A 24861-nucleotide genomic window follows, 5' to 3' on the forward strand; every position below is an offset into this window, starting at 1 on the left:
CAAATCTATTTAAAATCTTAAAACAGATACTATGCAATTATCTTATTCAAGCAAATGTAACTACACAATTACTGTAGAACAGACTTTGTGGGGGGGGAGGGGTAAGAATACATAAATTAGTGGTGCTTGAAGGAATGCACACCGATGATGAAGGCAAAGCAGGAGAGACAAAGCCCTATTAAGCCATTGCTAAAGATCCTCTTTAAAACAAAGAGTAATATTTTTCTTCTAAATATCATTTTAAAAAGAGTCTCTCAGGTTTTCATATTCTTGAGCTCCCTCGTTGTTTCAAATTTTACATTTCAGCATGTTTGAGGCTGCTCTTGCATGAGGAGTTGAACAGAACTGGCCCAGCGCTTGGCAGCAGGTTGATCTGATGGCATCTAACCTCAACCATCCTCGTGATTTCAGCTCCAATTTCTACTCCTTTTATGCAAATTAAGAAAGAAAGGAAAAGTGTGATGAACAGGGAATGAATGCTGTTGATCCCCATCATGATTACACTATAATGGCCATAACTATACCTCCTGGTGTACTCAGAGAAAACACACAGAACATTTTTCTGTTTTTTTTTTTTTTTTTAGAAAAAGCTTCCAGAGCAGAAACACACAAAACACTTGTTAAACAAAGGACAGGAAAAGTAACAACCACAGCCTTCAGATATGCTTTGGATTGACACTGCCCTCCTTAAAACACGATAGTGAAATGTTAAGTAGTAGTAGTAGTAGTAGTAGTAGTAACTTCTTAAAACATGGCCAGCAGCATTAAACAAACAAACACAGTTCAATAGCTGCCAAGTCCTTCAAAAGTTGCAGATTTAAAGATTTCATAAATGGTCTCCGAGATGACATTACCACTTGGGTTTCCCCTAAGCTCCACTCAAGACTGCAAGTACAAAGCAGCTCTAGCCTTAGGAATGAGGCTACAGTACCTAAGAACTGTTATTTAACAAACTCAAAAGGGAACATACTCTAACCATGTTCTGATTGCCAATTTTGCATTAAAAAATACAATTAAAATACCTTCAGGCACTACCAGGACACAAGTATTCACCTCCAGCTCAATGCACCCATCAAAATGAAGCCTGTATTTCAGCACAAGCTCCCTTCTTTTTAAACCATTCTAAAAATACCAACAAAGAAGGGAAGCAGGAGCACAATGGAGCAACGTAAAAGAAAAATTGTCTTGGAACCAACAGACCTAAAATCAAAATCACACTGGATGTGGCAGCCATCAACAAAACTCTTTATTGTATGAAAACGAGACAATAGCCCAAAACACTGTCAAGACATTGGATTTAACTTCTCCAGGGCTCACTCTGTCAATCGTTCTACTACAATGATAGAGATGTGGAGAAGGAAAACCAGTGTGACCTCATCGCAGGGTCAGTTTGCATTTTTTTTTGTTTCAATACTGGCTGCCACATACTCTTTCACAGTGATCACAGTATAAACATTTCAAACCCAGCCATTTCACTTTTCTGCACTCTCACACTGCATCCTAAGCCATTTGTTTTAAAAGTAACATATTTGAACTGTTAATTGCGCACTAGTCTCTTGCTTTAAGAAATAAAAGATGCGCTATTTCTATCATACAATTCACGTTTTTGTGGTCATTTGCATTAATCATGCAAAGATGCGATACAGAGATCAACACCACAATAATAATTATTCGCTCCCCATAGATGCTGTTGAAGACCATGGAGTTTTCAAGCTCAGAGACAGTTCTGGGGTGTGTCTGTACTGCATTAGTCCGATACAGTATTTGTAGCTACATCATCACCACTCCAACTCCACAGGATACTCCCCCGTCAGACACGCTGTACAGTGGCCAATCGCTCCCACCGGCGTATTATTGGTGCTCAAGCCATTTTCCTTCACTTTGACTGATTTAATACCCTCCTGAACGGCCGATGTCAGCCCCTCCACAGACAGATAAACCACACTGTCTGCACCTTAATAAAAGAGGGAAGGGGGGGGGGGGGGAGAGAGAGAAAACAAAAGGTCACTGTTTAATAGAAGCACCATTATAATCACTTTCCAGTTTCCTAAAGAACACACAGGTAGATGGACTGGACTCTTTGGGGGCTGTTTTACTGAACTGCAATAAGCACTAGCACACACTTACTGCAGGTTAAAATGGTTTATCGTGGGATGCAGCCAGGCATCCTGCAGTAAGTTCCAAAATCAGTGCACACTAACCGTGCACTAAAAATAATTTAAAATTCTTGTTGGAGGGGATGTACCTGGGGGGGGGGGGGGGGGGGGGGGGAGGAGGGGAAGTGGGAGTTCCTGTGCTACTTATTTAGGGGCCCTTTTACTAAGGCATGCTGAAAAATGGCTTGGCGCTGGTGTAGGTGTGTGTTTTGGATGCTCACTGGTCCATTTTTCAGCACGCCTGCAAAAAAGGGCCTTTTTTTTGTGGCTGAAAATGGACGTGCGGCAAAATTAAAACGAGTGAGTGTCCATTTTGGGCCTGAGACCTTACTGTCATCCATTCATTTACCGGTAAGGTCTCAAGTGTTATCCAGGAGGTAATCATCAGCGCGCCTACATTGCCGATTACCGCCACGTGGTAGAAAATAGAAAATATTTTCTGCCGCATGTTTTGGATGCTCGTCAAAAACAGAATTACTGCCAGGGGCACAAGGTAGCTGGGCGGTAGTTCTAATTTGACATACGTTGGACGCGCGTAGGAGCCTACGTGCCTTTGTAAAAGGGCCCCTTGGTGCAACTACATTACTGCACGCTAACTGGTTAGCGCAGGATTAGCGCGTGAACACTTGCACCTACAAAATGGGTGTCAGTAAATGCGCACTCTTTTTTAATGGCTGCATGCTAATGGCAACATTAGCATACGTCCATTAATAGAAAAATTAGAAAAATTGGTCATTTTACTGTAGCGGTAAAAATGGCCTTAGCTCGCAGGAAAAAATCCACACATGGGTGCACTAAGGCCACTTTTTCCTGCAGCTTTAGTAAAAGAATCCCTTAAGTTCCAGATTTAGGAGCCCCTTTACTAGCGCGTTCTGCCAAACAGCATGTGATAAATGTTGCGCAGCCCATTTTGTACCTATGGGTCACGTGGCACTTAGTGCACACTAAGGTCTGTTAGCATGCGCTAAGTTTTAGTACAAGGGCCCCTTAGTAAACTGTCTTACAACAGACAAAACAGGAGGGAGAAAAAAAACCCCAACCTCTCTTGCACATCTGGCCCCAAGGCTGTATTATTTCAATAGAAAACCACCACTAGCCAGGGCTAATGGGCAGTGGCGATCCTAGGTTGGCTGCCACCCGGGGTGGATTGCCGCTACGCACCCCCCCCCCCGGTGCAGCGACACCCCCCTCCCCAGCGCATCAATCTCCCCCCCCCCCCCCCCAGGGTATATTCTTGGCTGCTGGAGGGTGCAGAGAGCAGCCGCGCGCCTGTCAGCTCCACTGGCTCCCTCTGCCCCGGAACAGGTTACTTCCTGTTCCGGGGCAGAGGGAACCAGCGGCGCCGACAGGCGCGTGGCTGCTCTCTGCACCCTCCAGCAACGTGCACCCGGGGCACAACGCCCCCACCGCCCCTCCACTGCTAATGGGTCACATCCCAGTGCTGACCTAGAATTCTTCAGAACTTGTTTCCTAATCATTGTTGTAGCTGGAGTGGAAGGTGGAGTCCACCACTATCCCAAAACAGATACTTTTTTTTTTTTTTGCGTTACCACTGGCACCAATAGTATACACATTTACAATAATGTGAATTATTCTACCAATCAGGACCATACTGAGTTACAGTTGCACTCAATGAGATTCTCCTTCTAGTGCTCCCCCCTCACCCCACGCACTTTGCAACTACTAATGAGAGGAGATGGTGGGCCGGGAGCAATTTTTGCACCCCTACACAACTATGCTTTGTGTAGCCACATCATTAGTGTAGCCCTTGGAATGGTGATGCTTATAATGAATAAGCCAACACATAGAGACCAAGAGGTCTATTTATGCATGTTATTAGTAAACAGGCTATAAAAAGAAAAATACTGCACTTGATCTCCAGCACAAATACATTCTTTTTTTCTACTTATAAACTGTTGTAAATCAAAAAACCCAAAATGAAAGGAAAAAAGCCCCAGAACATAAGAAACCATAAGATTGAGCTTTTCATCTGCTCAAACACAGGCTTTTTATTTATTTTTATTATAGTGGTTTCACTTCACTCCCTTTTCCTGTTGATTAGACAGGCACAACTACAAATAACAGGAGTCAAAGGAAAAACAGTTCATTAAAATGCATCACGGTTTAATGATTAGATCCCATAAGTCACTTAAAGTCACACAGCAAGTGGTACAGTTGTTTGCAAAAGTTTAGGCACCCTCTGGTCAAATTATGTTCAATGAATCCCTGAGCAAACAGAACTTGGCACAATCTTTATATGGTACAAAGATAAAGCTGCTATTCTCTGAGGACAGCAGGCCATTAAGTCTCACATGTATGTGACGTCATCCATGGTGCCTGATGCAAAATGCTATCTAAAGGGAAAGGGAAATGGGACTTGATATACCGCCTTTCTGTGGTTTTTGCAACTACATTCAAAGCGGTTTACATAGTATATACAGGTGCTTATTTGTACCTGGGGCAATGGAGGGTTAAGTGACTGAGTCAAAAGGAGCTGCAGTGGGAATCAAACCCAGTTCCCCAGGATCAAAGTCCACTGCACTAACCACTAGGCTACTCCTCCACATCTAGTGTAATGTGCCTTTAAGATTTTGTGGCAGAGCTCCACAATGCATGTGTGCCTTCTTGTCCGCCACGCAAGCAGAGGACCATCAGTAAAGTAATATAGCTATACAAGACAACTCCAATGGGAGGTGGGAGGGTATGTGAGAATTAATGGCCTGCTGTCCTCGGAGAATACCTGCTACAGGTATGTATCTTATCTTTCTTCGAGGACAAGCAGGTCAGTTGATTCCCACATGTGGGACTCCCTAGCTACCAGGCTCACCAAAAACAACAATGGTAGGAGAATAGGAACTTGCAACGGCGAGGTCAAAATTTCAATTAGCCTGAAACTATATACATACTGTGTATGAGTGCAGCTCGAACAGAATAAAACGGGCCTAGGAGGGTAGAGCTGGATTCTAGACTCCAAATAAATAATGCAGAACCGTCCGCTGTGTCAGGTATCTTGCTCAAGGTGATAGTGAGATGGGAATGTGTGGACTGAAGACCACATTGCAGCCTTGCAAATCTCTTCCACACAGGCTAATTTCAAGTGGGCTACTGAAGCCGACATGGCTCTGACAATAGCCTTGACATGATCTCAACAGTCAGCCCAGCTTGGGCATTAGTGAAAGAAATGCAATCCGCCAGCCAGTTGGAGATTGTGTGTTTCCCAGAGACAATCCCCATCCTGTTGGGATCAAAAGAAACAAAAAGGTAGGTGAACTGTCTGTAGGGCAGAGTCTACTCCAGGTAAAAGGCCAATGCTTGCTTGCAGTCCAAGGTAAGCAATGCACTTTCACCAGGATGGGCATGAGGTTTGGGAAAGAATATTGGAAGAACGATAAACTGATTGATTCAGATGGAACTCTGATACTACCTAGGCAAGAAATTAGGGTGACTATGGAGAACTACTCTATTATGATGAAATTTGGTGCAAGGTGGATCTGCTACTAGGGCCTGAAGCTCACTGACCTTGCGAGCTGAAGTAACTGCTACCAAAGACCTGCCAGGTCAAGTCCTTCAGTGGACTGGGTTAGGACGATGTTGAGGTCCCATGACACAGGCAGAGGTTTGATATGGGACTTTGTCAAAAGCAAACCTCTCAAGTGAAAGCTGTCCAGAGATGGGCTTACCTTCCACAGAGTGGTGTGCACTAATTGCACTGAGGTGAACCCTTACAAAGTTGGTCTTAAAACCAGACTCGGAGAGGTGCAGAAGGTATTCAAGCAGGGTCTGTTTAAGATCTAGGGCCTTGCCCTCATACCAGACAGCAAGCCTCCTACATTTGAAAAAACTAGCACCTCTTAGTGGAACCTTTCCTGGAAGCCAGCAAAACCCTGGAAACACCCTCTGAAGATGCAAGGAAGCAAATTCTAAACTCTCAACATCCAGGCTGTGAGGGCCAGAGACTGGAGGTTGGGATGTAGAAGAGATCCCTCATTCTGCATGATGAGGGTTGGAAAACAGTCCAACTCTAAGGATCTTCGGAGGATAACTCCAGAAGAAGCAGGAACCAGATCTACCTCGGCCAATATGGGGCTATCAGGATCATGGTTTCTTGGGCTTGCCTTGAGTTTCAGCAAAGTCTTCCCCACGAGAAGAATAGGAGGATACGTATAAAGAAGGTTGCTCCCCCAATGGAGGAGGAAGGCATCCAACACTAGACTGTCGTGTGCTGAGCCTGGAACATAGTGCACTGAGGAACTTTGAGGAGTGGCAAAGAGATCCACAAAAGGGGTGCCCCCATGCTCGGAAAATCAAACACAACGCACATGCTAAGTGACCACTCGTGCAGTTCAATGACCCTGCTCAGTCCATCAGCCAGACTGTTGGATTTGGCCGCCACATCCAGATAGCCACCTGACACAGAGTATGATCCGGTAACCCCCACCCCCCCCCCCCCCACTTTATTGTTGGTGTAACACATTGCAACCTGATTGTCCATTTGAATGACTACAATTTGACTGAACAGCCAATCTCTGAAAGCCTTCAGCGCGTTCCAGATTGCCTGTAGCTCCAGAAGGTTGATGTGAAGATTTGTCTCCTAAGCTGAACAAGCACCTTGAGTGTGAAGCCAATTTAAGTAAGCTCCTCACCCTAAGTGGGATGCATCCATTGTCAGCACCTTCTGGGGCCAAGGAATTTGGAATGGAAGTTTCATGGTCAGATTGGAGCGAATTGTCCACCAGAGGAGGGATTGAATCAACTCTGGTGTCACTTGGATGACATCTGCTAGGTTCCTGAAGGCTTGACACCACTGGGAAGCTATGGTCCATTGGGCAGTTCTCATGTGGAGATGTGCCAAGGGAGTGGCATGCAAAGTGCAGGCCATATGGCCTAGCAACCTCAACATCTGCCAAGCTGTGACCTGCTGGCTGGCTCAAACCCAAGTGGCGAATGCAACTAGAGCATCTGCCCTCAGCACAGGGAGAAAGGCTTGTGCCTGCTGCGCATCTAGCATCTAGCAAAAGAGCATGGTTCGGGATAAGGTATCTTTCAAAGATATCACCATAACAGGGAAGATAGAGTATCCTGATAGTGAGGTTGCAAAAGAGATTGTAGTAGATCGGGTATCTTTAAATAACAATAAAAATCAGACAAAAGATTGCCAATTAATACTGTCAAGTACTAAGCATGATGTACTTAGGAACAACAAACATAGTTTGAAATGTCTATATGCGAATGCCAGGAGCCTAAGAAATAAGATGGGGGAGTTGGAATATATTGCACTAAATGAAAAATTAGATATAATAGGCATCTCTGAGACCTGGTGGAATGAGGATAACCAGTGGGACACTGTCATACCGGGGTACAAATTATATCGTAGTGATAGGGTGAATCGGATTGGTGGAGGGGTAGCATTGTATATTAACGAGAGCCTTGAATCAAATAGATTGAAAATTCTGCAGGAAACAAAACACTCCTTGGAATCACTGTGGATTGAAATTCCATGTGCAAAGGGGAAAAGGATAGTGATAGGAGTGTACTACCGTCCGCCTGGCCAGGACGAACAGACGGATGCGGAAATGTTAAAGGAAATCAGGGACGCAAACAAACTGGGCAACACAATAATAATGGGGGATTTCAATTACCCGCATATAGACTGGGTTAATGTAACATCTGTACACACAAGGGACATAAGATTTCTTGATGAAATCAAGGACAGCTTCATGGAACAGCTAGTTCAGGAGCCGACAAGAGAAGGAAAAATACTAGACTTAGTCCTTAGTGGTGCTCATGATCTAGTGCAGGGGGTAACGATACGAGGGCCGCTTGATAACAGTGATCATAATATGATCGGTTTTGATATTGGCATTGAAGGAAGTGAAACTAGGAAATCAAGTACGCTAGCGTTTAACTATAGAAAAGGTGATTACGACAAAATGAGAAAAATGGTGAAAAAAAGACTGAAAGGAGCAGCTCGCAGAGTAAAAAACTTGCATCAGGCGTGGATGCTGTTTAAAAACACCATCCTGGAGGTTCAGGACAAATATATTCCACGTATTAGAAAAAAGGGAAAAAAGACTAAACGTCAGCCGGCGTGGCTAAACAGTAAGATAAAGGAAATCATTAGAGCCAAAAAACAATCCTTCAGAAAGTGGAGAAGAGAACCAACTGAAAGTAACAGGATAGATCATAAGGAATGCCAAGCCAAATGCAAAGCGGAGATAAGGAGGGCAAAAAAGGACTTTGAGAAGAAATTAGCGTTGGAAGCAAAAATACATAGTAAAAATTTTTTTAGATACATTAAAAGCAGGAAACCGGCCAAAGAGTCGGTTGGGCCGCTGGACGAAAATGGTGTTAAAGGGGCGATCAAGGAGGACAAAGCCGTAGCGGAGAAATTAAATGAATTCTTTGCTTCGGTCTTCACCGAGGAGGATTTGGGGGGGGGACACCGGTGCCGGAAAGAATATTTGAAGCCGGGGAGTCGGAGAAACTAAACAAATTCTCTGTAACCTTGGAGGATGTAATGGGTCAGTTCAGCAAGCTGAAGAGTAGTAAATCACCGGGACCTGATGGTATTCATCCCAGAGTATTAATAGAACTAAAAAATGAACTTGCGGAGCTACTGTTAGAAATATGCAATCTGTCCCTAAAATCGAGTGTAGTACCGGAAGACTGGAGGGTAGCCAATGTTACTCCGATTTTTAAGAAGGGTTCCAGAGGAGATCCGGGAAATTATAGACCGGTGAGTCTGACGTCGGTGCCGGGCAAGATGGTGGAGGCTATTATTAAGAATAAAATTGCAGAGCATATACAAAAACATGGACTGATGAGACAAAGTCAGCACGGATTTAGTGAAGGGAAGTCTTGCCTCACCAATCTAATGCATTTTTTTGAGGGGGTAAGCAAACATGTGGACAATGGGGAGCCGGTTGATATTGTATATCTGGATTTTCAGAAGGCGTTTGACAAAGTGCCACACGAAAGACTCCTGAAGAAATTGCAGAGTCATGGAATCGGAGGTAGGGTATTATTATGGATTAAGAACTGGTTGAAAGATAGGAAGCAGAGAGTAGGATTGCGTGGCCAGTATTCTCAGTGGAGGAGGGTAGTTAGTGGGGTCCCGCAGGGGTCTGTGCTGGGTCCGTTGCTTTTTAATGTATTTATAAATGACCTAGAGATGGGAATAACTAGTGAGGTAATTAAATTCGCCGATGACACAAAATTATTCAGGGTCGTCAAGTCGCAGGAGGAATGTGAACGATTACAGGAGGACCTTGCGAGACTGGGAGAATGGGCGTGCAAGTGGCAGATGAAGTTCAATGTTGACAAGTGCAAAGTGATGCATGTGGGTAAGAGGAACCCGAATTATAGCTACGTCTTGCAAGGTTCCGCGTTAGGAGTTACGGATCAAGAAAGGGATCTGGGTGTCGTCGTCGATGATACGCTGAAACCTTCTGCTCAGTGTGCTGCGGCGGCTAGGAAAGCGAATAGAATGTTGGGTGTTATTAGGAAGGGTATGGAGTCCAGGTGTGCGGATGTTATAATGCCGTTGTATCGCTCCATGGTGCGACCGCACCTGGAGTATTGTGTTCAGTACTGGTCTCCGTATCTCAAAAAAGATATAGTAGAATTGGAAAAGGTACAGCGAAGGGCGACGAAAATGATAGTGGGGATGGGACAACTTTCCTATGAAGAGAGGCTGAGAAGGCTAGGGCTTTTCAGCTTGGAGAAGAGACGGCTGAGGGGAGATATGATAGAAGTGTATAAAATAATGAGTGGAATGGATCGGGTGGATGTGAAGCGACTGTTCACGCTATCCAAAAATACTAGGACTAGAGGGCATGAGTTGAAGCTACAGTGTGGTAAATTTAAAACGAATCGGAGAAAATTTTTCTTCACCCAACGTGTAATTAGACTCTGGAATTCGTTGCCGGAGAACGTGGTACGGGCGGTTAGCTTGACGGAGTTTAAAAAGGGGTTAGATAGATTCCTAAAGGACAAGTCCATAGACCGCTATTAAATGGACTTGGAAAAATTCCGCATTTTTAGGTATAACTTGTCTGGAATGTTTTTACGTTTGGGGAGTGTGCCAGGTGCCCTTGACCTGGATTGGCCACTGTCGGTGACAGGATGCTGGGCTAGATGGACCTTTGGTCTTTCCCAGTATGGCACTACTTATGTACTTAACATAAGAGTAGCCATACTGGGTTTCAATGAATTCCAATTGCTAAACTGGGAGCAGATGGAACTTGGGGTAGTTTAAAACGAACCCTAGGAGTTCTAGCACCCAAATAGTTCTCTGCACAGACTCCTGAGCACCGTCACTCGACATGCTCTCCATCAGCCAATCGTCCAGGTAGGGAAACACATAAACTCCTAGTCTGCATAGCGACACTGTGACTATTGCTAGACATTTTGTGAGAACCCTGGGAGCTGACATGAGGCCAAATGGCAACATGCGATATTGAAAAGTGATGTGTTCCCAGCCTAAATCTGAGATACCTCTGTGGCCTATCAGGATATATATGTAAGCATCCTTTAAGTCCAGGGAGCAAAGCCAATCGTGAGCCTGAATTACTGGAAAAAGGTTGCTTAGGGAAACCATCCTGAACTTTTCTTTGACCAGGAATTTGTTCAGGGCCCTTAGATTTGGAATGGGACACATCCCTCCATGTCTTCTTTGGCATAAGGAAGTAACATTGAAGCACAGTCTCTCTGGGACTTCTGGCTCATTTGAGCATGGATTCCAGCACCAAGGAATGATAAGGCAACTGCGGCTTATCAAATCTAGGTGAACTCTGGACCCGATACATGGTGTTTATCTTCTTGGGGAGGACAGGGACAGACAGAGGGGACTCTCAGTTCTTTATCTGAAAATCACGCAGGGTCTTGTGAAGTGGGACAGCCACAGCCTCTCTTGGTGGAGAGTCATAGTCCAGATCAATCCTGGGCTCGTCTTCAGTCTCCAAATGAATTTGCAGCCACCATCTCCTTCACAAAAGCAGGGAAGGAGAGACTATCTAGTAGAGACTTTTGTCTCTCCTCTGGGGGAAGGGGTCTGATGGAATACCATAGGACGACTCCTCCGAGAGGAACCTAGGATCCTCATCAGACACCCATAAGCCATATTGGTGTCAACAAAAAACTCCTCATGGGAGCCTGCCTTGGTTAGGAGGAACCAGGTCTCTGCCTGGAATGGCACTGATATGCAGGCTCCGCCCTTAACTCTGGCGAAGCTTCCTCTATTGACGTTGAGGGGGTACTTGCATTGGTGGCCGTTGATGCCGACACTGCACGCAGCACTGGCTGAGGGTCCTGCAAGGCAGCAGGAAGAGGCATGCCTGGTGCAAGCACCCCTGATGCAAATGCACTCTGCTGAAGAAACCCCACCAAGTGCTCTCGGAGCATGGCCTGGATCCACTCATTAAGGGCTGACAGGGGTGTCAGGTCAGATAAAGCCTGCTGAACCACCGATGTTGACTCAGGTACCTGGTCCTGGCTGCATGGATACCTCCGCCCGGTGCTGACAATTCTTGGGTACCAAATCTCTCTGTGCCGTGGGACTCCTGGCACCGTGCGTCAAGGGGCCAAGGATGACATTGAATCTTCTGTGTCAGGCCGATGCTGACCAGTCCCGGGGAAACACCATAGTGGTTGGCCTCAATGTAGGTGGAGACTTGCTCAATGAACGCCCATTTCCAGTGTCAGACATAGGTTTAGCAGCCACGGGGACAAACGCACTTGATGCTGGTGCAAACGTCGATAATTTGGACCAGGCTCCAAACGTTTTTGTCCTTTTGCACCTCTCTGGACTTTTGTGTCCTTTTTTGGCCCCAAACACTGGATAGACCAGGAATGGGCATCAGCCCCAAAGATGGTCCGATTGTACCAAGCACAGCACTTGAAGCCACTGGGAACCTTCAATAACATGGAAAAAAAAACAGTCATGGGCAAATCAAATAACTATGGCGATATAAAAAGAGGCAAATCACTGAAAAATAAAAGAGGAAAGCTCCCGGCTGATTGTCAGGCCTAAGAGGGCCTTGTGAGCCCAAGAAAAATGGGAAAATTAGGTTCTTACCTTGGTAATTTTCTTTCCTTTAGTCACAGCAGATGAATCCATTAACTGATGGGTTGTATCCGCCTACCAGCAGGTGGAGATAGAGAACACTGAAAAACCATAGTGCCTCTTGGACGGCTAGCCCCAACTGCCTTCAGTATTTGACGTTTCCAAAGCAGAGTGAACCATAAAGGTATAATAACAAACTTTCCTCACAGCAAACAAACACCCCAGAATAGGAGCAATAACCATACAAAACAGGGATGAACTCAACCTCCTGTAGTAGAACATCATGTAGAAATTTAGAGAACTGGTATCCAGCTTCTCCCAAAGAGATCTATATCTGCATGAAAGATCTGAACAAAAAACAAGTCAGACAGGGAGGGATCATGGATTCATCTGCTGTGACTAAAGGAAAGAAAATTACCAAGGTAAGAACCTAATTTTCCCTTCCTTGTCATCAGCAGCAGATGAATCCATTAACTGATGGGATGTACAAGAGCAATCCCTATGTAGGGTGGGAACAGGCCACACCACGAGCAAGCACTTGTGCTCCAAAAATAGCGTCCTGCTTCGCTGCAACATCCAGCCTATAATGCCGGACAAATGAGAGCTGAGAAGCCCAAGTAGCCGCACTACAGATCTCGAAGAGAGAGTGCACCCGTTTCAGCCCACAAGGAAGAAACTGCTCTCGTGGAATGCGCCTTAAACGCTTCAGGCGGAGACCGACCTGAAAGCAGATATGTAGCAAAAATAACTTCCTTGAGCCAACGGGCTATAGTGGCCTTAGACACCAGGCCTCCACGCCGAGGACCTGACAACAGGACAAAAAGGTGATCAGAAGTCCTGAAGTCATTTGACATCTGTAGATACTGCAACAGCGCCCTGCGGACATCCAGAAGATGTAACTGCCCAAAGGAGTCCGGGAACTCTTCCCTAGAAAAGGAAGAAAGAAAAATGGGCTGGTTCAGGTGAAACACTGAAACCACCTTAGGCAGGAAGGAAGGCACCGTACGTACCGTTACTCTGGACTCCAAGAATTGCTGAAAAAGGTCCCGATAGGACAGCGCCTGCAGCTCAGACATGCGTCTAGCCGATATCATGGCCACCAAAAAGACTGTCTTGAGAGTCATATCCTTCTCCGAAGCTCACTTAAGCGGCACGAAGGGCGAACACTGAAGAGCCTTCAACACTAGCCCCAGGTTCCAGGCCAGACAGGGCAACCGGACAGGAGGACGGAGCCTAAGCACCCCTCTGAGAAATCGGGCAATGTCCGGATGAGCAGCAAGGGACAAGCCAGCGACTTTCCCTCGATAGCATGATAATGCTGCCACTTGCACCCGCAGGGAATTGTAAGCCAGGCCTTTTTGTAAGCCCTCCTGCAAGAAGTCCAGCACTGTCGAGACTGTAGCCCGCGTGAGTGTGATCGCCTTTGAAACACACCACGCCTCAAATTTGCGCCAGATCCGAGCGTAAGCTGCGGAGGTGGACCGCTTGCGGGCCTGCAAGAGAGTGGAGATGACCTTGTTAGAGTAACCCTTGTCTCTCAATTGCGCCCTCTCAATAGCCAGGCCATAAGACCAAATCGGCACGGATCCTCCATAGACACCAGACCCTGAACCAACAGGTTCGGCACCCGGGGCAAATGCACCGAAGCGTCCACCAACATCCAGTGGAGATCCGCATACCACGGACGCCTTGGCCAATCTGGAGCGATGAGAATCATCAGACCTCGGTGCTGTCGAATCCGCAGTAGGACTTGCCCTATCAGGGGCCAAGGAGGGAGCACATACAGGAGTTCCGAGGGCCAGGGTTGAGCCAGAGCATCCAACCCCGCCGAGTGAGGATCTCTCCTTCTGCTGAAAAAGCGAGGTACTTTGCACTTGACGCCATTAGATCCATTCCAGGAGTCCCCCATTTGGCACAAATCTGAAGAAAAACTTCTGCCAGTTCCCATTCCGCCGGGTCGATTTGATGCCTGATGAGAAAATCGGCTTGCACGTTGCTCTGACCTGCTATGTGAGCTGCTGACAGAAGCTGCAGGTGTAGCTCGGCCCAGTGGCAAATCTGGGCGGCCTCCACGGCCAGGGCCCTGCACTGAGTGCCTCCCTGACGATTTATGTATGCCACCGCTGTCGTGTTGTCTGACAGAACCCGGACAGCAAGCCCCTTCAGAGTCTTCTGAAAGGCCATAAGAGCCTGAAATATCGCTCTCAGTTCCAAGCGATTGAAGGACCACCCCGCTTCCAAGGGTGTCCACAGACCCTGAGCATAGCTTCCCTGGCAATGCGCTCCCCAGCCTAGAAGGTTGGCATCTGTTATCAACAGCCACCAAGAAGGAAGCGCAAGAGGCATTCCTTGGCGCAGCATCCTGTCGGAGAGCCAACACTCCATACTGAGCCGGGCCGCAGGGAGCAACGTTAGTCTGCGTTGATATTCCTGGGACATCAGAGACCATTATTGAAGCAGGGCAATCTGCAGAGGCCTCATATGCGACCCCAGCAGCTGGACAAAGTCCCAAGCTCGCGGGCGAGGCATCCGCAGGAGCAGACGGACCCGATTCTGAAGCTTGCACTGCCTTTGGTCGGGGAGAAAGACAAACCCCGATGCCGTATCGAACCAGACCCCCAAATGCTCGAGAGACCGAGAGGGGGTCAGGTGACTCTTGGGTATATTGACCACCCAGCCTAGCGCCTGCAGGACCGCCATTACTCTGGCTGTGGCAAGATGACAGTTGCCAAATCCGCTCTGATGAGCCAGTCGTCGAGATAAGGGTGAACTCTGATACCCTCTCGCCTGAGATAGGCAGCTACGACCACCATTACCTTGGAAAAGGAATGGGGAGCTGTTGCTAGGCCGAAAGGCAAGCCTTGAAACTGGAAATGCTTTCCCAACACCGCAAAGCGGAGGAACCACTGGTGTAGAGGCCAGATAGGAATGTGCAAATAAGCTTCTTTTAGGTCCAGAGACATGAGAAGCTCTCCTGGCTGTACCGCCGCAATGACGGAGCGCAGGGTTTCCATGCGAAAATGTCGTACTCTGAGAGCCTTGTTGACTCTTCGTAAGTCGAGGATCAGTCTGAAAGGCCCGCCTTTGAGACACGACAAAATTAATGGAATATCGGCCGCAGCCGCATGAGGCACCGGGATCACTGCTCCGAGGTGCAGCAAGACTTGTAAGGTCTCCTCTACCGCCGCCCGTTTTACGGCAGTGCTGCATCGGGACTCCACAAACACGTCTCTCACCGGGGCACCGAATTCCAGTCAGTAACCTTCTCTGATCAGGTCCAGGACCCACTGATCTGAGGTAATCTTGGTCTACTCCTCTAGAAAGAGGGAAAGACATCCTCCTATTGCAGGCAAGGAGGAGCTGACCGGCGTCCCATCATTGTGGAGGACGCCCCTGAACTCCTGGCCTTGAACTGGACCCTGCGGAACATTTGTCCGAGCGAAAGGAGTTCCTCTGCTGAAAATGGGCAAGTTGAGAAAACCCAGCAGAACGCCCCGGGCGATACCTGTGAGCTTCACGGAAGTGAGGTCTTGAAGAGGAGGGAAACACAGAACCCTTGGAAGAAGGCCTCAGGTAACCGCAAGGGTTTAGATTCCCCCAAGTCTTTCACAATCTTCTCCAATTCCTCTCCAAATAACAGGAGGCCCCAAAAGGGTAGCCTCACCAGCCTTTGCTTAGAAGCCATGTCAGCCGCCCAATGCCGCAGCCAAAGAAGGCGGTGGGCAGACACCGCCACAGACATCTGTTTAGCCGAAGCTCTGACCAGATCATAAAGGGCGTCAGCCAAAAATGACAGGGTCAACTCCATCCGCAGAGCAACCACAGAAAGGGGGCCCGCACCATCGGCAGGCGGTTCCACCGCCTGCTGTAGCCAGGAAAGACATGCCCGGGCTGCATAGGAACTGCAAATAGACGCCCTCAAGGCAAGGCCCGCAATTTCAAAGGACCGCTTCAGCGCGGACTCCAGCTGCCAGTCCTGCATGTCTTTCAGAGACCCCTCCCTCTACTGGGAGAGTGGTCTTTTTTGTCACCCCCATGACCAATGCATCCACTTTAGGCATCCCCAAAGGGGCCAAGTGCTCCTCACGCAGAGGGTAAAGCTGACCCATAGCCCTGGCCACTTTCAAAGGCCCATCGGGGTCAGACCATTGAGCAGAAATAATCTCTTGGATGGAGTCATGCACCGTAAAGGCCCGAGCAGGCTTCTTAGTACTTGCCATCCTAAGATTAACAAAGGAGGCGTCGCCTTCAGCAGGATCATCAATCGAGAGGGCCTGCAAGGCGTCAGTAATGAGAGCTGGCAGCTCGTCACGGTGGAAAATCCGGACCGCATTGGGATCATCCAAATCCAATAGCAAACAGGCACCCTCCTCTGGATCATCCATCCCTGAGGTTCCTGCCAGATCCCTCAGACTCTCCACAGCCCGACCATGGGGGGGGGGGGGGGGGGAAAGGATATGCGCCACTTTCAGACGGGGAATTTACCCATCTATGTTTAGCGTGTTTCCAATGCTCGGGGGAGGAAATAACCTCTGAAGTCATCCCCGGGGCATCAACACCTGGAGGGAAGCCAGGAAGCAATGCAGTGTCAGACATCTGTGGCAGAGCTCTTTTCAGCATAAAAGCCTTATGCATTAAAAGCACAAACGCAGGGGAGAAAAACTCACCCTGACCCTCCGCCTCCCTCTGGCAGCCTCTAAACGAGGCGTCCCCCTGCACTCAGACTCCTCCGCAACCGCGAGGGTCGAGACATGCGGTGCTTCCAAAATGGTGCCCACTGCCAGCTCCATCGAGTGGGAAGAAACATCGCTCGCCATGCTCATACTAGCGTGAGTGTCTAAGGAGCACGTTTTACACAGCCCCGCTGCTGATCTGCGTTTACCACAACGGGAGCAGCGCTTAACTCCTTCAGCAGCCATCGTCCGACAGGACAGAAATATAGCAATAAAATGGCGGCTTCGCACCAAAACTTACCCCGATCGGAATGGCGTCCATGGGATCTCCCCGGAGGAGCTGGGCACCACTCTCACCTCAGAGGACCGAGTCAACAAGCTCCGGTCAAGCTGCACAGAACCAGAATCACTGGAAAAAGCCTCAGAACAGCCACGCAGTAAAAGTGTGCTCTTTTTTTTTTTTTAACGCTGTAAGGAAAGATGGAGGCAGGAAGCAACAGAGGGACTCCGGGAGGCGGGGGGAATGGGTAAGGCAGGGAAAGGGCGAGCCTATATGCCTTTAAAGTGGGCACCACCAGCCACAACACCCTGCTCAACTGGCCAAGCACAGGAGCCACCCCAAGCAGTCTGAAATCCAGGAGCTGATCAAGCTACGTCCACACCTGCTGGGAGATACAGAAATACTGAAGGCAGTTGGGGCTAGCCGTCCAAGAGGCACTATGGTTTTTCAGTGTTCTCTATCTCCACCTGCTGGTAGGCGGATACAACCCATCAGTTAATGGATTCATCTGCTGCTGACGACAAGGAAAAAGAAAATTTAAAGTCAGGCAAAAGAACTAAAACTGAAAGGGAAGGAATAAAAATTATCTTGAAGAGGGAACAGGGCAATTTGAGGCAAGAAAACCCATGAGAGAAGGCACAAAAAGCTCTTGGGGGGGTGGGGGGGAACCACAAGCAGATGCTTTGAGGATCTGCGACAAACATGTTCTCTCCTCAATATGGTTGAGAAGAGACTGATGGTCCTGCACTGACGCATGCATGGTGGGAGCTCTGCCGCGAGCTCAAAGACATATTACGCTGGAGAGTGTTTCACATTAGGCGCAGTGTATGACATCACCTACATGAAGAGTCAACTGTCCTCGAAGAAACATCTTTCTGCAAATATTAATACATAATTAAAATTAGCTGATTTTAACAAATTGGAAATAAGAATGTGCAGGGCTTAATTTGTAGCCAAAAAGGAAGCGGAATTGTTGCGCTGGGATGAGGAGGGGGAAGAGATGGGATAAGATGGACAGGTGGAGTGACTGTTTTCTCTACATTTTATATCCAGATACCTACTCGTAGTCTCAATCTACTCCAGCCCCTAAAATTTACAGATTCAGGAAAAAAGAGCTAAGAGACTTGACTGTGTGTGTGCATTCACATCACTGCATTCTGAAATTATGGATTACCTTTCATGATGTCATCTTTGAAACAGTCCCCCTCCACCCCCTTCCAACAAAACATAACAACATAGTGAACATCAGCAGATAAAGACCTGCATGGGCCTTCATCTGCCCAACAAAGTGGCCAGAGTTGAATCTGACACTCTGCACATGTTCCACTTCTTCATAATTAAACACTGGTCTACTTAATCTCCGTCTCTCCCTGCCAATTGTGGGCCACAAACTGTAGAAGTCCGCCTGGCACTAGTCCTACTTCTCAACTACTGGAGTTGCCAAAACTCATTCTAGCCTTGATCCTGATCTGTTTTTGCAATTTATGGGACCTAGACCGTAGAAGTCTGCCTGACATTGTTTTTACTTCGCAACCTCTGAAGCTGCTGTCAAAGCTCACTCCAGCTATGAGGTCATTTAAGTTTTGCTTTAGTTGGATTCCATCCTTTTTCTATATAATGATCCTCTGTGTTTATCCCACACATTCTTAAATTCCATCACCATATTTGTCTTCACAACCTCTCATGGGATGGCATTCAAGACATCCACTACCCTTTCTATGAAAAAGTATTTCCTGACATTGCTCTTAAGTCTCCCCCACCCTGCAACCTCAACTTTTGACCTCTAGTTCTATCAGTTCTCAGTCTCTGAAAAAGATTAATTTGCATATTAATAACTTTTAAGTATTTAAACATCGGTATCATATCCCCCCCCCCCCCAATCTCTTCTTTCCTGTAGGTTATAGAACATTTTAAGAATATCTTAAAACATAATTTAAATATAAAAGTGATTTTTTGTTTAAATCACCACTTTTATCCCCACTGCATATTTAGCATAATCCTGTGATCTACTTCCAACCAACCAGAACGTGTGATATCACAAACAGCATTCTGGTAACAAAAGCCATTTCAGACAGACAATCTTGGAAGTACTAGGGAGAAATTTTTTTTTTAAACCCAGTGTACTGTAATTTCATTGAACACACAGGTTGAAAGAAACAAGTACAATTTTTGAAAAAAAAAAGAAAGCATCTTGAGGCAAGGATATATAGATACATATTGGCTAACCTATATAACTTGCTAGGTTATGAAATTCCGGCTTGTTGGCGATCAGTTCTTCTTTCGTTGGGATGTTTATCCCCATATAACAAGGAAACCTGATGGGAGGTGAAGCTACACGGATGTGCACCTGAGGAAAGAAATTTTGGCCATCAGCATTATTTCCAAAAAAACAAACCACAATCAGCATGGAATGACTACATATTTGCTCCATTCAATATGGTAAAGAGTTTTGATAGTTTTGAATGATATCTGATATAGCACAAAACAGCAAAGGAGACAAAATGATGACAGGATGACGCTCTAAAAATTAAAATATTTATTGTCATCCAGGACTCATTTGAAGTGTCATCCTGTCATCATTTTGTCTCCTTCGATGTGTTGTGTTGTCGATTCGAACTGCGAGGGTTTGTTGTTCTGTGTGTTCATCTGATATGGTACCACATACAAAAAGAGTACACTTAAACATGCAAAATGGGAAGTAAAAACAAACTGCATATGAATAGAACAGTTTAAATGATGCATGGGGTAAACGATCCGTGGCAGTAACTGACTGGTGTGCTGACGGTGGCAGAGTTTGCCACAAGATCAGGCTTTTAGCTTATTGCTTTTCAGCGTCTCTTAATCCTGTCCTGTAACTAATGATAACAGTTCTAAGAATTTACCAATTGCTTTCAAAATATAAACAAAATAATTTATTCATATTTATTCCTCTCTAAATCAAAGTGCATAATACTAGTTACCGTGCATTCAGTCACTCACTCACTCATACTTCTCTTTGTGCCAGTATACAATGGTGCTTGCTGAATGATACATTTACAAAACTAATGCCTAGGCTAATACACATACAGACTGCCTCTAAAAAAAAACTCTGCATTCCTGCTTAATGCTTAGAAGCTAGAATGTCTAAACTTTGCCTCAAGGCAGTCCATTTTAAACCTGTTACCAAGTTCGTGCAGACCTGTAAAGGTCACTGAAAAAACAGTCTGTAATACTACTACTACTACTACTATTTAACATTTCTAAAGCGCTACCAGGGTTACGCAGCGCTGTACAATTCAAACATAGAAGGACAGTCCCTGCTCAAGGAGCTTACAATCTAAACATCTCTCCAATCTCTGAGAAAAGACTGTTGTAAATGTCTCTCCACCAGAAAGAATTACATATCCTGTAGACTCAAACTTATCCTCTGCAGCAAATTCACTCATTGATACTTGGTAGAACTCGGGTAGCTGCAGACGTCATCAACCAGTGCCCAGAAGCACTAAGAACCAACTCTCCAAATGCGTCTCAGCTTACTCCGTGAACTCTGTGTACTTGCCCTCTGGGGGGGGAGGGGGACACACCATACTTGTCTCCACCTGCTTATGCAGTAGCTCTCTAGATCTTATGCCCAGATCTTCTAGCTTCTAAGCATTAAGCAGGAATGCAGAGTTTTTTTTAGAGGCAGTCTGTATGTGTATTAGCCTAGGCATTAGTTTTGTAAATGTATCATTCAGCAAGCACCGTTGTATACTGGCACAAAGAGATCTATGAGTGAGTGAGTGAATGATTGCCCGGTAACTAGTATTATGCACTTTGATTTAGAGAGGAATAAATATGAATAAATTATTTTTGTTTATATTTTGAAAGCAATTGGTAAATTCTTAGAACTGTTATTAGTTAAAGGATTATTATTTGATTATAACAGGACATTAAACAACACTCCAGATTGAGGGTTAATCCTATCCTGGAGGCACCTAGTCAGTTGGATCTTCAGAACAGCTACAATGAATATGCAAGAGAGATTTGCATATTTCACCATTCTTCTCACTTTATCATAGTCTCCTTTATGACGTATTGGATTTCCTGTGTGTACTTACTCCACAGCCGATATCAAATCTGATCATATTATAATCACTGATATCGAGCGGTCCCAGCACCATTACCTCCTGCACCAGATCATGCGCTCCACTAAGGACTAGGTCTAGAATTTTTCCTCCTCTTGGTTGGCTCCTGTACCAGCTGCTCCATAAAGCAGTCCTTGATTTCGTCAAGTAATTTTATCTCCATAGCATGCCCTGATCTCACATTTTCCCAGTCAATATCGGGGTAATTAAAATCACCCATTATCATTGTGTTCCCTAGTTTGTTAGCCTCCTTAACTTCTGATAACATTTCTACATCCGTCTGTTCATCCTGGCCAGGTGGACGGTAGTACACTCCTATCACTATCCTTTTCCCCTTTCCACAAGGAATTTCAATCCATAGGGATTCCAAGATAATTTGGACCCCTGTATGACAGAGTCTCTCTGGTTATCCTCCTTCCACCAGGTCTCAGAGATGCCTATTATATCCAATTTTTCATTTAGTGCAATATATTCTAACTCTCCCATCTTATTTCTTAGGCTTCTGGCATTCACATATAGACATTTCAAAATATGTTTGTTGTTCCTATTTGCATCTTGCTCAGCAGTTGACAGTGTTACTTTATAATCTTTTGTTTGCTTTTTATTTAAAGACACCTGGTCTACTATGGGTTCTATTGCAACCTCGTTATCGGGATACCCTATCTTTCCTGTTTTAGTGATATCTTTGAAAGATACCTTGTTCTGAACCATGCGCTTTTGAACGACTGTCGGCCTTCCTCAAGTTTCTAGTTTAAAAGCTGCTCTATCTCCTTTTTAAATGCCGATGCCAGCAGCATGGTCCCACCATGATTAAGGTAAAGCCCATCATTCCGGAATAGACTCCCTATTCCCCAGAATGTTGCCCAGTTCCTTACAAATCCAAAGCCCTCCTCCCTGCACCATCGCCTCATCCATGAATTGAGACTCCGGAGCTCTGCCCATCTCTTGGGCCCTGCACGTAGAATGGGGAACACTTTTGAAAATGCTACCTAAAGGTTCTGGATTTGAGCTTTCTACCTAAGAGTCTAAATTGCTTCCAGAAACTTCTCTCTCACATTTTCCTATGTGATTTGTACCCACATGTACCAAGACAGCTGGCTCCTCCCCAGCACTATCTAAAATCCTATCTAGGTAACGCGTGAGGTCTGCCACCTTCGCACCAGGCAGGCAAGTGACAAAGCGATCCTCACGTCCACCAGCCACCCAGCTTTCTATATGCCTAATAATCAAATCACCAACTACAACGGCCATCCTAACCCTTCCTTCCGGGCAGGAGCTCCTGCAGACACATCCTTGGTGTAAGAGGACATTGAATCCCCTGGTGGGTTGGTCCTGGCTACAGGATTACTTCCAGTTTCACCAGTGTGATGCTCTCTTTTTAGAAGACCGCTCTCCTCTAAGGCAGCACAGGGGCTGCCAGACTGGAGGTGGGACTTCTCCACAATGTCCCTGTAGGCCTCCTCTATGTACTTCTCTGTCTTCCTCAGCTCCTCCAAGTCTGCTATTCTAGCCTCAAGATAAACTCTTTCTCTGAAAGCTAGGAGCTCTTTGCATCAGGCACACACATATAAACTCTCACCAATTGGGAGAAAATCATACACGTGACACTCAATGCAAAAGACTGGATAGCACACCCCTCTTTGTGCTAGACTGCTGTCTGCATCTTAGTATTAGAGTTAATTAAAACTTCCTAAGGTACTAAGGATATCAAATGAATATAAAGAGCCTTAAGATTATATGGTATAATATGTAATTTATTGTTTGCTTCTCAGAAACTAAATGTAATTAAAACTCTCGTCATAATTTGAATAATTGATTATAAATAAAGAGTTGAGCTGAGGGTGGGTGGGAGCTAGGGAGACATGTTCTGTAGTCAGCCCCTGAACCCAACACCAAACCTTTCTGAAGACGTGCCTGGAAAAACGCTAGGATGTGCGCAGACTAAACAGAAAGGAGAGAATACCACGCTCAGAACACCAGTCCTCGAATGTCCTCCATACCTTCACATACGCCATGGATGTAGAGTGTTTCCGAGCCTGAAGCAAGGTAGCAATGAATGAATCAGAACCACATCAGTCCAATATCAGCTGAAACCCCTGGCTGGATAGGTCCCATTCTCCTGGGTCCACGGAAAGCCTGGTAAGAAAGTCCACTTCCACATTCAAGGACCCCATGATGTGAGTGCCGACAAGCAGAGATGAGTTTTCTTCGCCCAACTCATAAGGGAGGCCTGCCTCCACTTTCATCAAATGATTGTGGGTCAGGCGAATCTGGATCTAGTTGGCAACTCTAGTTGAACCAACTTCGATCTCCTGCGCTCCAAACACCCAGATACTCCAGCATCTGCAATGAAGTTAGTCTGCTCTTCTCAAAATTTATCACCCAACCTGAGAGCAGATGGACAACTTTGTCCGCTGTCATCACACTGTCTGAATAGGATGATGCATGAAATGGTCCAGTCACCGAGACACAGGTGACCTCCGATATCCTGGCGCTGAAAGTAAGGCTGCAATCTCCACTATAACCTTAGTAAACGTTCTTGGAGCCATGGCTAGACCAAAGGGCAAAGCCCTAAACTGAAAGTGATGGCCTAGCACCACAAAAACATAGAAGCCTCTGATGCAGTGGCCATATTAGTTGAGATCAAGGGCAGTGAGAAATTCTCCCGCTTGAACTGAGGCTATGACTGCTCTTAGTGTCTCCACGTGAAAGCAGGACACTCTGAGGCAGCGGCTTATACCTTTGAGATGCAAGCCTGAATGAGAGGTGCCTTCCATTTTTAGGACATTGAAGTAGATGGAGTATCTGCCTTGCCCGTTTGGCCTGGGGAACTGGAACAATGGCCCGGAGTGCCAGCAAGGAATCTATGGTGGCCTGAACCTCGACTGCCTTGGTTCCCATTTTGACAACCAGGCTGATACTCTCTGCTGGCTTGAAATCGAGACAGACAACCAGAGGCTTTCGGCTTATCCTCCTGCAACCATTACAGCTTAGCTTTTCCCAGTTCTCTCACCGACACCATCTCCAAATAGCCTCTTGCCCCAAAAGGGCAGTTTTAACTAGATATAACTTTGACTCTTCATCCACTGCCCAATGCCGCAACCAGAATTGCCAACGTGCCGTGACATCCAAAGTCGTACTGCGGGCAGTAACTCGTAACATGTCAAATAACATCTGTCAAGTAGGCCAACCCCGCTTCCAGCTGGGACTAAAGGTGCCCATCTTGTGCTGCCGACTGCTGATGCCACTTCAGGCATACTCTTGCCACGAATGAGCTGCACTCTGTCGCTTTAAGACCCTAAGAGACCATTACAAAGGCTTGTTTCAGTGAGCCTTCTAGCTTCCTACCCTGTAGGTCTTTTAGAGCAATGCCCCTTTCCATTGGCTAGGTGGTCTTCTTAGTCACTGCTGTAACTAGGGAGTCCACCCTGGGAAGCTGGAATTTAACTATCTTTCTCCTCCAGAACTAAAGGGTATATGCCAGCCATGGCTCTTCCCACTCTCAGCCCCGTATCTGGTGAGACCCATTCTGCTGAAATCAGGTCCTGAATGTCTGGATGCATCAGGAAGACCTTAGAAGGAC

General features: G+C 46.3%; 1 protein-coding gene across 1 annotated transcript in view; it reads right to left on the reverse strand.

Moving 5' to 3' along the window:
- Positions 1–564: 564 nt before the first annotated feature.
- Positions 565–24861, reverse strand: part of PPAT (phosphoribosyl pyrophosphate amidotransferase) — a 69528-nt gene continuing 45231 nt past the window's right edge. The window contains exons 10-11 of the mRNA XM_030191429.1: positions 19399–19519; positions 565–1954 (exon numbers count right to left, since the gene is read on the reverse strand). Of these exons, the coding sequence (XP_030047289.1) occupies positions 1779–1954; positions 19399–19519 (297 nt within the window). The 3' untranslated portion in view covers positions 565–1778. The remainder of the gene's footprint in view (positions 1955–19398; positions 19520–24861) is intronic.

The sequence above is a fragment of the Microcaecilia unicolor genome, chromosome 2 (assembly GCF_901765095.1).
Source record: "Microcaecilia unicolor chromosome 2, aMicUni1.1, whole genome shotgun sequence".
Lineage (NCBI taxonomy): Eukaryota > Metazoa > Chordata > Amphibia > Gymnophiona > Siphonopidae > Microcaecilia > Microcaecilia unicolor.